The 14,682-nt window shown below is 38.4% G+C and overlaps 1 protein-coding gene across 2 annotated transcripts in view; it reads right to left on the bottom strand.

Annotated features, from left to right (window-relative positions):
- The window catches only part of PLXNC1 (plexin C1), a 221,191-nt gene that overhangs the window by 25,208 nt on the left and 181,301 nt on the right, over window positions 1–14,682 (bottom strand). For both annotated transcript variants that reach the window (XM_074271219.1, XM_074271218.1), the window contains 2 exons: window positions 14,028–14,205; window positions 9,448–9,551 (listed from right to left, as the gene is read on the bottom strand). In XM_074271219.1, the coding sequence (XP_074127320.1) occupies window positions 9,448–9,551; window positions 14,028–14,205 (282 nt within the window). The remainder of the gene's footprint in view (window positions 1–9,447; window positions 9,552–14,027; window positions 14,206–14,682) is intronic.

Below are 14,682 nucleotides of genomic sequence, written 5' to 3'. Positions count from 1 at the left end.
GTGTGTGTGTGTGTGTGTGTGTGTATGTGTATGTGTGTGTATATGTATGTGTGTATGTGTATGTGTGTATGTATGTGTGTATGTGTATGTATGTGTATGCCTGTGTGTGTGTGAGATGCTGGCTAAGTCACTGTTTGCCTCAGTTTTCTCATCTGTGAAATGAGCTGGAGAGAAATGGCAAGCCACAGTATCTGCCAAGAAAACCCCAAATAGGGTCATGAAGAGTTGAATCCAGCTGAATAACAAAACAATAATTACTGAGTCGTTTTTTCTAAGGTTTGGTCTCTTTGCAATTTCTTGTCACCATTCTGGATTCAGGTCTTATCCTCCCTCACATGGAAGCCCCTCAGATACCTGGAGACACCTCTCGTGTCCTCCCTGAGTATTCACTGTTCTTGGCGAATTGTGGTCATTTCATACAACATATGAATTCAAGCCCCATCATGGTTCTTTTGGACATTAGCTTATCCACAACTGAACAGAATACACCAAGTGAGAAGTCCAAAAAGGTCAGAGTACGGTGAGACAATGCCCCGCCTATGACTGGACACCCCGTTCTAGTCCCCTTAACCAAATTCTCCACATCTCTTTCCTCCAAGGAGTGTTTTTTTACCTGTCTCATCAATACTCGTTCCAATTTAAATGAAAATCAATCCCATTTGGTGGCGCTCTCCCCTCCATGACCATCTGAAGCTCCTACCTACTTCGCTTTAACAAAACTTCAAATCAAACTGAACTTCAGGGACTATCTGAAGAGTTTTACAAAATTTCTTCATTTTTTATGGAGAGTTGAATATGCTTTATTCCTATGCCAGTAAAAAAAAAAAAATTCTTTTTTAAAAGAAACGAGTGAATCATTGTGGGTAATTGTCAAAGAATGCATCCCCAACGGACCCTGTTGAGTGTTGCGCCAATACGCCACTGCTGTCAGATTCTGTGTTTTGTCAAAAGCAAGCACCCTTACTCTATAATCACAAAAACAAGGGACGGGCCCCTCCAATAGGGATCTTTGCCAGAAGTTCAAGTGTCTTTTCAGAAGCTGGCAACAAAGCCAACGGTTGGCACTGATCTCAGGCTCTAAGATATTGTGCAGAAAGATGGGGCTGGCGTCCAAGAGATTTTTACTCTGAAATTATCTCTCATGAGCAAGTGTAAATGTATTTTATTAGTAGAGGGTATGTGTGTATATGCGTATGTGTGGTGGTGGTGGTTGTTTTAAAGACAAGCCTAATCTTATCTTGTGAAGCGTTTCACAGCTGCTCTGGGGCTGGTGCATTTTTTTTTTTCCCATAAGACACTTTAACTCCATTGTGAAGACAAAAAAAAAAAAAAAAATGTTCCTGTACAGATGTGTTTGTTTGTGTGTTTTTTTAAAAAATATATTTCTGTTTTCTCCTTCATGCTACTGCAAAGTTGAAAAGAGAAAAGCTTTTGGAAACATCTATAAAATCACAAGAATTAAAAACATGGCTCTGTGTGATTTGTATGAGGAAGTCCAAAAACCTCATTAATCGGGAAGCAGGTTGCTTCTGATGGGCCTCTGTGCTTGGGATGGAAACTAAATTAAATCTAAGAAAGGTTAATGTCACTGGCTGAATCTGTGGCAGAGACAAATTTCTCCAACTGAGGGCAAAACAGGTCCCCATGTTAACTTTAAATTAAATTCCTTCCAGCTTCTCATAACACTCGAGGATTGGATGAAAAAAAGAGATAATTATTTTTCTGTGACCAACTGGACACTTTGGTATGGGGTAGCAGAAGGGGGATGGTAAGGACCCTCAAAGCCTTCCCAGCAACAGAATTACAAATCATAAGCATCTAGAGAGAGAAATCCATAAATCAATAAATCAAGTGACACTTTTAAAATCTACCAGAACACAGGAGGACATAAAGTCAGCTTTGGAATTGCCAAGACCTCGTTTCAAATTCAGCTTCTCCCATACACTGAATGGATCTGAATAAATCATTGAGGCTCCCAGGTTCAACTGGTATCCCAAATCAAATTCCTACTTACTACATCTGTGACAGTGGGCTAAGTTCTTGATCTCTTTGGATCTCAGTTTCCCTCACATGTAAAAAGTAAAAAATTTGGATTAGAGATCCTCTATGGTTCTGTGAGATCTAACATGACAATTTCACAAATAGCAATTTTCTTGAAAAACATCCATTTTATGGAAATGTTTTGCATATCACAGATATGACCCATATCAAATTGCTTGGCTTTTTAATGATGGGTGAGGAGGGAGAGAGAATTTGGAACTCAGTTTTGAAAATTAACATTGAAAATTGGTTTTTTACATGTATTTGGGGAAATAGAAAATACTAAATAAAAAGAAAAATATCCACTGTTAATTTGCTCTTCGAATTGTATTGAAGTCATTCTGTTTGAATTGTGAAGGTAAATTGAATTCTCCATGTGCCTTTTTCTCCCCCTCAAATAATTAATGAAGAAAATGTAAAAACCTCTATAAAAATTCAAATATCGCAATCTCTGATTTGGCAAATGTGCTAAAAGGGAATTATACAGAATTATTATTTTGTGTCACAAGCTCCTTCCTCCCAGCCTGCCCTCTTGCCTTTCAGCCACAGCCCAACTCTGTCTCCAAGATTGGAATCTAAAGCCAAAGACACTCCATTAAAATCTCTCTGCTCTGCTCCCAAGGCTTCAGGATCATGACCTTGCTTGGTCCTTCAGTGAAGGAAGCTCAGGGCTAGTTGGCACAGACCTGTCACAGCAGGCATATCACATCACATCATATAAACTTGACTCTTGAGACACCCAAGACAGAACGTCCAAAAGGATTTCCAAAACAAGGCAAAACACTAAAGATGCTTGGCCCATACATCTCTGTTCCTTCACCCTTCTTTGTCTAAAATGAGCTCTGGACTGACAGGGCTTTATTCTTATAGATCAAGATCTTTGAACCTACTTATGTGGATTACATATTGTCTTTCTTGATAGAATTTAACCTTACTGGGGGTAAGGGATTGTTTCAGTTTTGTCTCTGTATATATCCTCAATGTCCTGTATAGTACATGGCATATACTTAATACTTAATAAATGTCTCCTGATTAATCGAAGGGACCTCAAAGGGGATCTGATCCAATCCTCTCATTTTACAACAGGAGAAACTGAGGCTCATAAAAGGGAAATGACTTATAATTCTTCTTTGAGTCATGAAGATCTCACCAAGTTACCACCTTTGTGAAGGAAGTATTGCCGCCAAGTAGTCTGAGGAAACAAATTCTTTCTGGTTCTTTGTTTTAGAGGTAGATAGATGACCACTTATGTATTTAAAAAATTATTCTGAGAATGGTTCCAGAGGCTTCATTTGACCACCGTTGAGATGTGTAAGTGAAAAAAACAGCTTAAGAACTACTGTTTTCAATGGTCTCTGGGGGCCCTTCCAACTCTCGAGGTTCCGTGACACTGTGAGGAATAGCTGTGAATAGCAATGACTTTGCAAACCTGAAGCAAGGAAGATTTTCCAGTCATAGTTGAAATAAATGATAGCCAAATTTTTCTCCACATCACACAACTTTATAACTGAATGACTGAAGTGGTTTTAGGTTGTAATTTTTATTCCCTGAAAAAATATCTCTCCTCTTGCTGCCTGCAGAACACAAATACTGCTCAAGAAAAGGGCTTAGCTGTTATTGGATGAATGGTGACCTTAGAAGTAAAGATGGAGAAAAAGCATGGATTCTAAAAGAAACTGTTGTGTACTCAAGGGGCGGATTTCTCTGGAGAAATGGATCATGCACCCATTGGGATGCTCAGGCATCAATCCGTTTCATAGGAACAGCCCACATGAAGCAAAAGTCAGAGAAAGAAGCAGTTCGGGGAGGATTTAATTATAGTGAAGAGAAATGCTGCTCCCTTAATGTGTTTGCAAGGCAGTCTGTAAGTTTAACCCCTCAGTGGCTGCAAGCCGAGCAACATCCTCTCAAGACCAAAATAGAATAGGGATGGCTTTTGTGCCCCTTGCTGGGATCAGATCATGTTAAGGGCCATGGATAAGATGATTACTAGCTGCTATATGGGCAATTTTTATATAAATATAAAATGGGAGTCCCAGAAGCTAAATCTAGTCTACAACATCACAGCCACCCTCTTCCACACGTTAGGGGACCACATTGTTCAGTCATTTCTTGACTCCATTTGGAATTTGACTGTTTTGGGCAAATATACTGAAGTAGTTTGCCATTTTCCTTCTCTAGCTCATTTTATAGACAAGGAAACTGAGGCAAACAGGATTAAGTGATTTGCCCAGAGTCATAAGCTAGAATCTGAAAAAAGTTCAAAACTGGATCTTTCTCACTCCAACTCCAGTGTTCATAGCACTGACTACAGCAACAGTAATGATAGCTAATGTTTATATAGCATTTTAAGGTTTGCCAGGTGCTATAACATACATGATTTGATTTAAACCTCACAATTGCCTAAATGCAGGTGTTATTATTATTCCTATTTAGTTGTGGTTGATCAGTTGTTTCAGTAGTAACCATTGGGACCCCATTGGGAGTTTTCTTGGCAAAAATACTGGGTTCATCATCTATCCCAAAGGACGAAAACTATGCTCAGAAAGCTCAGGAGATTAGGCCTTGATCTTTGCATTAGTGCCCCTGAGCCTCTGTTTTAAAGCTTTATAACTTGAAAATTCAAGGCCATTAGGAACCACCCCCTCCTTACTGACAGCCAGTGTACTATGTAGAGAGCCACAGACTGGGTTAAAATGGGTGAGGAGTTGGGATGCTTCTCCAGTCACTGATCATCCATATTTCATGCCCTGGATCTATTTTTATGGAAATGCTTACAGTCAGATTGGCTGAAATACTGACATTTCCAAGACATTTCTGTGGTTTATGGGGACAGAGGGGCAGCATATTTGCCAACAGAATTGTCTCTAAAAGTGCAAGTTCGATGGTTGCCAACCTTGAGTCAAGAAGAACAATTTATCAAGCTACCACTTTGATTCAAAAAAAAAAATAATACACACATACATACATACATACACATAAGAATGTATGTATATATTCCTTAAGAATAAATAGCCCGCTCCTTTTGCTCAAAAGACTGTCCAATTAATCTAACTTCCTGAGAGGGCTACCCATCAGGAAGGAAATAGTATCATTTAAAAATGACTGGTCATATTATCTCCTTTGTCTGCCACTACAAATGAATAAATTTGCATTCTCATAAATCGATCTCTTTATGAGTTTGGCTTGAGATGCACCAATCAATTCAGGAGGGACTGGTAAAATTTGATTTCTGAATGCTGAGGAACTTGGTTTATGTCCTTTCCCAGACTCCTATACTCACCAATCAATCAACGAATCAATCAACATGTATTAAGCACTCCTATTTTCCAGGCACTATACTAACTACTAGGAACAGAAAGAAAAGTCCTTCTCTCCAAGGAACAACAGGGACATAACTGGGTGCACACAAGATACATACAAAGTAGATGTAGAATATCCCTGGTGGAGAAAGCACTAGGATCTGGGAAAAGCCTCCTGCAGCAGATAGCTGCACCTTAAAGAAAGCTGGGATTCTTAAAAATGGAGGGGAGGAAAGAGAAATTATGAGAACACTGCAGAAGCTGCTATTTCACTGGCAAGATACTTAGCCTCACTGAGTTTGTTCCTCCAGCTGTAAAATGGGCTTGTGAAACTCAAATGACTCTACCTTCACTGAAGAAAAGGACTATATATATCTTATGTGAATTCTCTGTATATCAGCACCTAGTTCAATTCTTTAAAGACATTAGCTATTTAACAAATATATGCTGGATGACTGATTAGCTACAGGTGTATTACAGATCCTAAATTACTGCTTGAGCTCTCAAGCTATCATGCTCCCTAATGACGACCAACATGAGAGGATAAGCAGTTTTCCCCCAAAATCAACCATATTAGCATCTGAAATGGATTGGTCAATCAATTATTTATTAAGCATCCACTACAGGCAAAGCACTATGCCAGAAACTAGAAATACAAAATGAAACAATGCCTATCCTCAAAGAGAAGGTTTTATCATATATAATGTACATTGAAAACCTTAAAGTACAATATAAATAGTAGTGGCAGTAGCAGTAGCAATAGTAGCAGTAGCAGAAGCAGTAGCAGCAGCAACAGCAAAAATAGTAGTAGTTTCAAATATAATTTTTTCCCAAACAATCTAACATTGTTGAAAGTTTACTAAATATATAATAAGTATTGCTTTATTATACTAGTAGATATGGAAAGAGACTATAAGAAGTGGCCAAATTCACGGAATTTTTAAGGAATAGTGTAGGTTTTCCAGGGGACAATGTTGAAAAACGCTACCTGTATTCCCTACCCACCTCAACTCCCGGAAGAGACAATGGGCCAACAAGCAAAATGAGACGTTCTTGGATATGACCAATGTGGCAATTTGTTTTGCTTGACTATATGCATATTTGTTATAAGGTTTTGCTTTTGCTTTTTTTTTCTTTTTTTCCAGTGGGCATTAAATGGTAGAGAGAGAAAATAAAATACTTATCAATTGGGAAACAAAACAAATAACATCTGAAATGAAGAAATAGCAAATCCCTCCTCTGTTTGTGATAGCTTCGGTCTGGTCTAGCGCGGAAGAGCGGGTCACTCAGTGACCTCTGAGGCTTCCTTCGAGCTCTGAGTTTCTCCAGCATGGATTTTAAAATCCGAAGGAGAACTCTTAAGCCCTCGAGTTCTAGTCTTGTCATTTATTACTACTATGCGGCAATACTCTGGTATAAAGCCAATAAATCATTTGGACGGGAAGTGGCTGGAGGCAGGATTAATTTCATTATCATCTTTAAGCAGATAGGTGTCTAGCATGGCCGCTGTCTCCAGTGAAGACTGATTCTCTATCTCCCCTGACAAGTCTTACCCTTGCCTTGCTGACAGCTCTAACAGTTCATTTTCCCCGCTCCAGTCGCTTGTTCTGTCTTTCTCAATTAACGAAAATAAGTGGAATCGGCCTCTTTCCTACAGTGCCCGTGCCCATTAGGACATCGTTACCGTGCCAGGCCAGGAGACTCACTGATGCTGGCACCATCCTCACTGTCACAGCTGCACAGGTCAAACAAATCAATCAAAAACAAAGGAGAAAGGCATTTCTCAGAAGGCCGGCCTCTTGACTTCTGGACGTACCAGCCTGCTGCCTGGGCCCCAGGGACAGAAGCAGACTCTGAAGGAAGCTGAACAACAAAACTTCACCTGGATATTGCACGACCCTTGCCAAGCGATCAAATCCCTCACTCTCTCTGTCCCCTCTCCCTGACACCTGAAGGAAATAGCATCTTCAGTAACATCTGACTATGACCGAGGAAAAGGCAGCCAAACATGGCAACCAGTTTCTTAGCTGGTAGGCCGGTCTGTGAAGCAATTATAATCCACTGACAAAAAGGAGTCTATCAAAAAACAACTCAAATATCTAGAAAAGCTGAGGGGAGGGGAGAAGAGAGAGAATATACACACACAACATAAATAAATAAAAATATAGATTATGTAATATATATAATAAATAATATAAATAAATAAAAATATATAATACACATATTTACATATAATATAAAATATATAATTATACATTATTATAATTACTATATAATAAATATTATACATAATATGTATTTTATATCTATATATAATAAAAATCCATTAAATGAATGATTTGATGATATAATCTACAAACATACTTTTTATAAGCTCATATAACCATTAGGTCACATTCTCCCAAATGTAAATTAAAGTGGCAGAAAAACCCACAGGGAATCATGGGGCTTTAGGGAAGCAGAAAAATCTGGATTCTGCTCTTGGTTCTGCTACTAATTATTAGTGTCACTACAAGCAAGGCCATTCTTCTCTCTCTAGGCCTCAGTTCCTTTATCTGTAAAAATGAAGGGGTAGACATCCAGAAAAAGAACTATGGAGTGAGTCTGAATGCAGATCAAAAGAGGATATTTTCATTTTTAGTTTTGATTTTTCTTTCTCATGGTTTTCCCCCTTTTGTTCTGATTCTTCTTTCATAACATGACTAATGTGGAAGTGTGCTTAATATGATTGTACATGTATAACATTATCAGACTGCTTGCCATCTTGAGAATGGGGGATGAGGGGGAAAAAAGTGGAAGTAAAAATCTTATAAAAGGAAATGCTGAAAACTCTATTTAAATGTAATTTGAAAAAATAAAATACTACTAAGGGGAAAAAAAATGAGGGCTTTGGACTTTAAAGATGATCTTTACAGTTTCTCCCAGCACTAACAGTCTATCTCTCTAGGATAGTTATCTGAGATGTTGTCTCTTCCATTTCTGTTAGGATATAAATTCTTTGCTTGTAAATTACTCCAACCATTCTGGAAGCCAATCAGGAAGGTTAACCCCAAAGTAACTAAACTAGCACCCTCCTCCAAAAGAAAGGAAAGGACTCATAAATACAAGCAAATTTTCTGTTGTAGCAAAGAACTGGAAACAGAATGTTCCTGCCAATTGGTAAATGACATTACAAGTTATGGTGTATGAATATAATGGAATATTATGGTGCTGTAAGAAATGATGGAAGAGAAGCCTGCAATGATGTATATGAAAAAGATAAAGAATGAAGTGAAGAAAATCAAGAGAACAATTTATAATAATAACATTGTAAAGAAAAACAACTATAAAGGGCTTAAGAATTCTGATCAATACAATGATCAACTATGACTCTAAGAGTGATGATGAAGCAAATATCCTTCTCTTGATGGAGAGGTGAGAAATATCCATTTTCCGCAAAATTTTACCTATGGCCAATGGGTAGATTGGTTTTACTTGACTAACTTGTTATAAGGAAAGTCTTTGGTTTTTTTTTTTTTTTTTTTTCCTTTCATATACTGGGAATAGGAAAGTGGTAGAAATAGAAAGGACATTGATGAAAAGAAGAAAAAGAATTCAGGGAAGTTTTGAACTACTGATTAATAATTAATGTTAACTTTAAAAATAAGCTGTATGTGCTAGAAATTCATAGTTTATAGGTAATCCCCTTCTTTCTTTTGTTTTTTTTTTGTATGAGAAAATATTCATGTTTATTGATATTTGTGAAATTTTTAATAATAAAAATAATTAAAAGAAAAAGAATATAAACTCCTTAAGACAGAGACCCAAATGATCTTGTCTTTGTATCTCCCAGAGCTTAGTAGAACATGGTAAGAGGAACTCTCAAGATTAGTATTGATGGAGAAAATGAGGTTGAAAGAAAATGAAAATGTGTGTGTAACTCCCTTTCAGCTCTAAATCTAATTGTGCCTCAGTTGTTCTATGTGTAATCTGTAATTTGTAATGTAAGAAAATATAAGAAACCTAATATTTGCACTGCTAACTCCCCAGGTTATAGATAGAGAAGATCAGATGGGACAACGAACAGAGGATGCTTCTGATGCCCAAATGCCAGCATTGTTCTTACCTCATAATGGCCGATGGTATTTAGCTTGGTTATTCCATCCTCCAGAATCACGGAAGAGCTATCTATGTCTAAAAGTTCTTTCTGCCGTGTACCCAGTTGAAGCTCTGAAAGATACAAAAATCATTTTTCCCCTTTCTTTTCAAGATTCTAAATGAAAAGAACCATTCACGTGAAACATTACCCTCTCAACTTTAAGAGTTTTATTTATGATCAAATAAAACAAACAAAAATGTGAAAAACATTCATTTGAAGATAGGAGAGTTAGCTGGACTGGCACAAAACAGTTCTTAAAATCCTCCCTTTTGAGATGATATTTACCAAATTTTGTGATGGGAATATCTGGGAAGATATGACAGGCCTTGGGACTCTTTAAAGCAGACCAAGACTATGTAGCATCCTATCCCTTAAGCATGCACCCTGAGACCATCCATGAAAAAAACCATGGTGTCAAAACTAAGCTGGAATGTGATTTATGGAGAACACACTGGATTCATTGCCATTTTTTTTTTAGAGGAAGCTCAGTCAGAATTTTAGAATATTAACAGATTTGCAAAAATTTGTTCACACTGACCAATGGTGACCCTTCCCATTCTGGCCACACTTCTACTGCGATACAGTGGAAAGAAAACTGGCTCTTGACATAAGATCCAAGCACTCCCAAAGATCTAGTAACTTAACTGGGAACAAGTGACCTTTATTTTCACTATAGTCTGTTTCTTTTGTAATTGGATATCTTTTGTTTTATGCATTTAAAGAATGACTTTATTAGACAGACAGCCCAAGGAGACTAGGATATAATGTCCGATCTAGCATTGAGCCCAAAGTCCAGGTTCTTTTCCTGACCACTTGCTATCTTAGTTTCCTCGTTTGTAAAATGAGGAATATGGACTAGACTACTTATGGAAAGGAATTCAATTCTACATGCACGCATCTATGACCCCATGTTTGGAGAACCAAAACATCAACATATAGTAAGCATGTACCATCACTTCTGGAAAGGGTGGTCAATTGATTGCCCAGACATTAATGTGTCTACCTAGTGATTGCCAAGATATAAACCCCCTTGCATGGTCATTGCTCTTTTAAATGAGCTGTTGCATCTTATGAGCATGTGAGTGCTTGTATAAGTCATTCACAGTTCCCTCAACAATCCTTTTCTTTTCCACAATGCATATGGAAATGCTTATTTTAGTTGAATGTTTCAGGAAGTTAAAAAAAAAAAAAAGAATAAGTTTCTTGACATTAAGGACAATCTTTTTTTTCTTACTTTTATTCTTGGCACTTAGCTCATCATTTAGCACATAGTAAGGGCTTAAAAAGTATCATTCATTGATGAAGATATGAAGATAATAGTACTGACTATTATCTTTATAGTACAGTATTGTACAGTATGATATAATGTAGTACAGGAGCTGTGAGTTTGTTGTTGTTCAGTCATTTTTCAATCATGTCTGACTCTATGAACCCATTTGGAGTTGTCTTGATAAAAATAGTAGTTATTTCCTTCTCTAGCTCATTTTTCAGATGAAGAAACTGAGGCAAATAGAATTAAGTGACTTGCCCAGGGTCACATGGCTGAGGTCAGAATGCAACTCAGGAAGATGAATCTTCCTTATTTCAGGCATGGCATTCTGTGCACTATGATACCACAACAGACCGTTTGCAAGTCTATTTACTGATGCTATATAGATGGACTGCACGGAGTCATCATCCACAATCTCTCCCATGGTTCCCTGTGAGATCATTGTAAGCTGACTGAATGAGGAAGAATCAGAATGTACCTTGAGGCGCTAATAACATTTGTTTTTCTTTTTTTTCAATGCTAAGTGGACAATGAGAAGCAACTGGAGGTAGTGGACAGGGAAGGACCCTGAGTCATGAAAGTCTGCATTCAAGCCCATCTCTCTGCTATCTTAGACAACAATGTTACAAATCCACACAGGAAGAGGGCTTTCTCACTGAAATCTGCCAATAATGCCTTTTAGGGGTAGTCTTCCCCATCTCTTCCCTCCCCAACCCAGTCAAAAAAGTGGGCTCTCTTGGGAAAGAGCATGGTACTGAAATCAGAAGAATAGTTCCGGTTCCATCACTTATACCCACATGTGTGTTCACCTGTCTGAGTTTCAATTTCTTCAGCTGTGAAATGAGAAGACTAGATCAGGTGTTCTCCCCAGTCTTAAATCCTATGATCCTATGGATCTTAGACTTGTGAGCCACGTTCAAGCCAGAGACTCTGATACATAAATCAAATCATGAAAAGAACACAGAAGTGAGAGTCAGGTGACCTAACTTCTAGGATTCACCCTAATACCAGCTAGCAGTGTGACCTCAGAATTAAGGTTAAGATGGGTTAGCTTCTCTAGTTTGAGTTTCCTCCCCTAGAAAATGAAAGCACTGAACCACATGATGTCCAAAATCCTCTCCAATTCTAAAAGATTAGGAATCGATGAAAAAAAAGTTAGAGGAAACTCTGATTGGGATAATTCCCTCTTCCAGTGCAGATTGGTACATCTTCTGTAATTTAGAGTCATAGAGTTGCCCCAAACATAGAAGGGCTAAATCAAAGGATTAAAGTATCATAGGTTTAGGGTTGGAAGGGACCTATGGGACACTGGGATGCAACCTCATCAACTGACAGTTAACAAAAATGAAGTACAGAGAAATTAAGTGAATTTTCCAGAGTCAGGTAGTCAGTATGGATCAGAGTCAGGGCTTGAACTGAATACTTGACTGGGAATGTGTGACTTATGTCACAGTACCTGGCATATAGGGGGCACGTTGATTTGAATCAATGACTCATTGATTCTGAGTATAACATTTTATGTATGTATGTATGTAGATATGTGTATCACTGTCTTTACTGTTTATCTATCTATCTATCTATCTATCTATCTATCTATCTATCTATCTATCTATGTGTGTGTGTGTAAATTGTGTTGCCTCTCTCATTGTCAAATGGTTTTTGTCTACCTTGCTTTCTTTTCAGTTGGGACCCACAAGTGAATATTGTTCTTTATGGATTTGCTCAAGCTATCTCTGCTATCTAGTGGCCACTATGACTAGGCTTATGACTAACCTTGTCTTCGATTTAACTTGGAGATTCTACTAGGGTTTTCTTTTTCTTCCTTCCCTTCCTCCTTCTTTCCTTCCTCCTTTCCTTCCTTCCTTTCCCCTTTCCTTCCTTCCTTTCTCCTTTCCTTTCTCCCTCCCTCCCTCCCTCCCTTCCTTCCTTCCTTCCTCCCTTCCTCCTTTTCTTCCTTCCTTCCTCCCTCCTTTCCTTCCTTCCTCCTTCTCTCCCTCCCTCCCTCCTTCCTTCCTTTCTTTCCTTCCTCCTTTCCTTCCTTCCTTTCCCCTTTCCTTCCTTCCTTTCTCCTTTCCTTCCTCCCTCCCTCCTTCCTTCCTTTCTTTCCTTCCTCCTTTCCTTCCTTCCTTTCTCCTTTCCTTCCTCCCTCCCTCCTTCCTTCCTTTCTTTCCTTCCTCCTTTCCTTCCTTCCTTTCTCCTTTCCTTCCTTCCTTTCTCCTTTCCTTCCTCCTTTCCTCCTTTTCTTCCTTCCTTCCTTTCTTCCTTCCTTCCTCCCTCCTTTCCTTCCTTCCTCCTTCTCTCCCTCCCTCCCTCCTTCCTTTCTTTCCTTCCTCCTTTCCTTCCTTCCTTTCCCCTTTCCTTCCTTCCTTTCTCCTTTCCTTCCTCCCTCCCTCCTTCCTTCCTTTCTTTCCTTCCTCCTTTCCTTCCTTCCTTTCCCCTTTCCTTCTTTCCTCCCTCCCTTCCTTCCTTCCTTTCTCCTTTCCTTTCTCCCTCCCTCCCTTCCTTCCTTGCTTCCTTCCTTCCTTCCTATATTGTCTGCTTAGCAAAGCACTATATAGCTGTAACTGAAGAAGAAATGAAACTTATCTACTTGTGGCTGTGATTTCTTAGCCTTCTTTTCTCTCTATCCCATTATCCCCTTGGAAATCCTCTGGCAGTCTTTGGGAGATTACTACAGAGTCGAACTTAAAAATGTTTATGAACATTTGAGGGAAGCAGGTCCCGGTTACTTTGCTCACGCATATGTTCTTGGTTTCAGTGTACCAATAAGAGTCCAAAATGAATTCACAGCAGATGCTACTTTATGTAGGAGGAAGGCAGAGAAGATACTTAATGCTGTATGCTATTAACCAAAAAAAAAAAAAAAAAAAAAAGGTGGGTGGGGTGGGGTGAGGAGGACAGAACTGAGAATGTCTTTCTCCAACACACTGGTGCTAACCGGGGAGAGCTGAGATTCTGCTAATAATGGCTCAGCCCCCAGTGTCACAACAGACCCATCAAAGACACACATACAAAATACCTAGAGACTGTACTAGGCTCTTACCATTAATATTTTCAATGTAAAACAAATGTAACATGTTGTGCCTAAAAGATCCTTAAGAACCTGATATTATAGAGAATACTTAATTCAAAAATCTCCTCTTCATCCCACATGCCTCCAAAAGAAATCATTAGCTTATTCTTGCCTTCTTCACAATAATACATGTCTAGGAAAGGGAGCCTTGGAAATAGGAGAGGAAAGAGATAAGATACTTCTGTTCCCCCACCACTGTCTTACCCAGGCCAATTTCATTGATCTGGAGCCCATAGAGAGAGCCGTTCTTGCTTAAAAATGCTTGGAAGATCTTCTCCTTGGCTTGTCCTATAGTATCACAGTCTAGGACGTTGACAGCAATACTCCGACAGACATCGGTGCTCTCATTCTCTGGGATTTTTTCAAACACAGCATTGAGTGCCTGAAAGGATGCAAACACCATATTTCAAAGCCTATTGGATAATTGAATTCATAAGCGAAACAAACCTTTGTAATTCCCAGCAATACCTTTGACAGCCTATTAGCAAACATTATATCACGCTGCATTACCATTAATCTTTCTTCCTATAATTTGTTCTTTTCAGGGATAAAAGTAAGAAAACAAAACAAAACAAAAATAAAAAGTAAAATCTTTGCAGAACAGACCTATTTGAAAGGAAAATATGCCCATATAAATATTTGAAAATTATGTCAACTTCAAAAAGGGGCTGTGCAACAGTAAATTTGGGAAAACTAGCAACTATTTTTTTTTTTTTTTTTGGCTCTTCCCCATGTTCCTTTTCTTAAAGTGAATATGCCACATATTCCCTTCAGAGGGTTGAGTTGAATGACCAGAAAAGCTGGGAAGTCACTGTACTGAGCAAGCAGGAAGCTTAGCTTTTTTTTTTTTTTTTTTTTT

The sequence above is a fragment of the Sminthopsis crassicaudata genome, chromosome 5, assembly GCF_048593235.1.
Source record: "Sminthopsis crassicaudata isolate SCR6 chromosome 5, ASM4859323v1, whole genome shotgun sequence".
Classification (NCBI taxonomy): Eukaryota; Metazoa; Chordata; class Mammalia; order Dasyuromorphia; family Dasyuridae; genus Sminthopsis; species Sminthopsis crassicaudata.
This window is presented reverse-complemented; position numbering and strand designations above follow the sequence as displayed.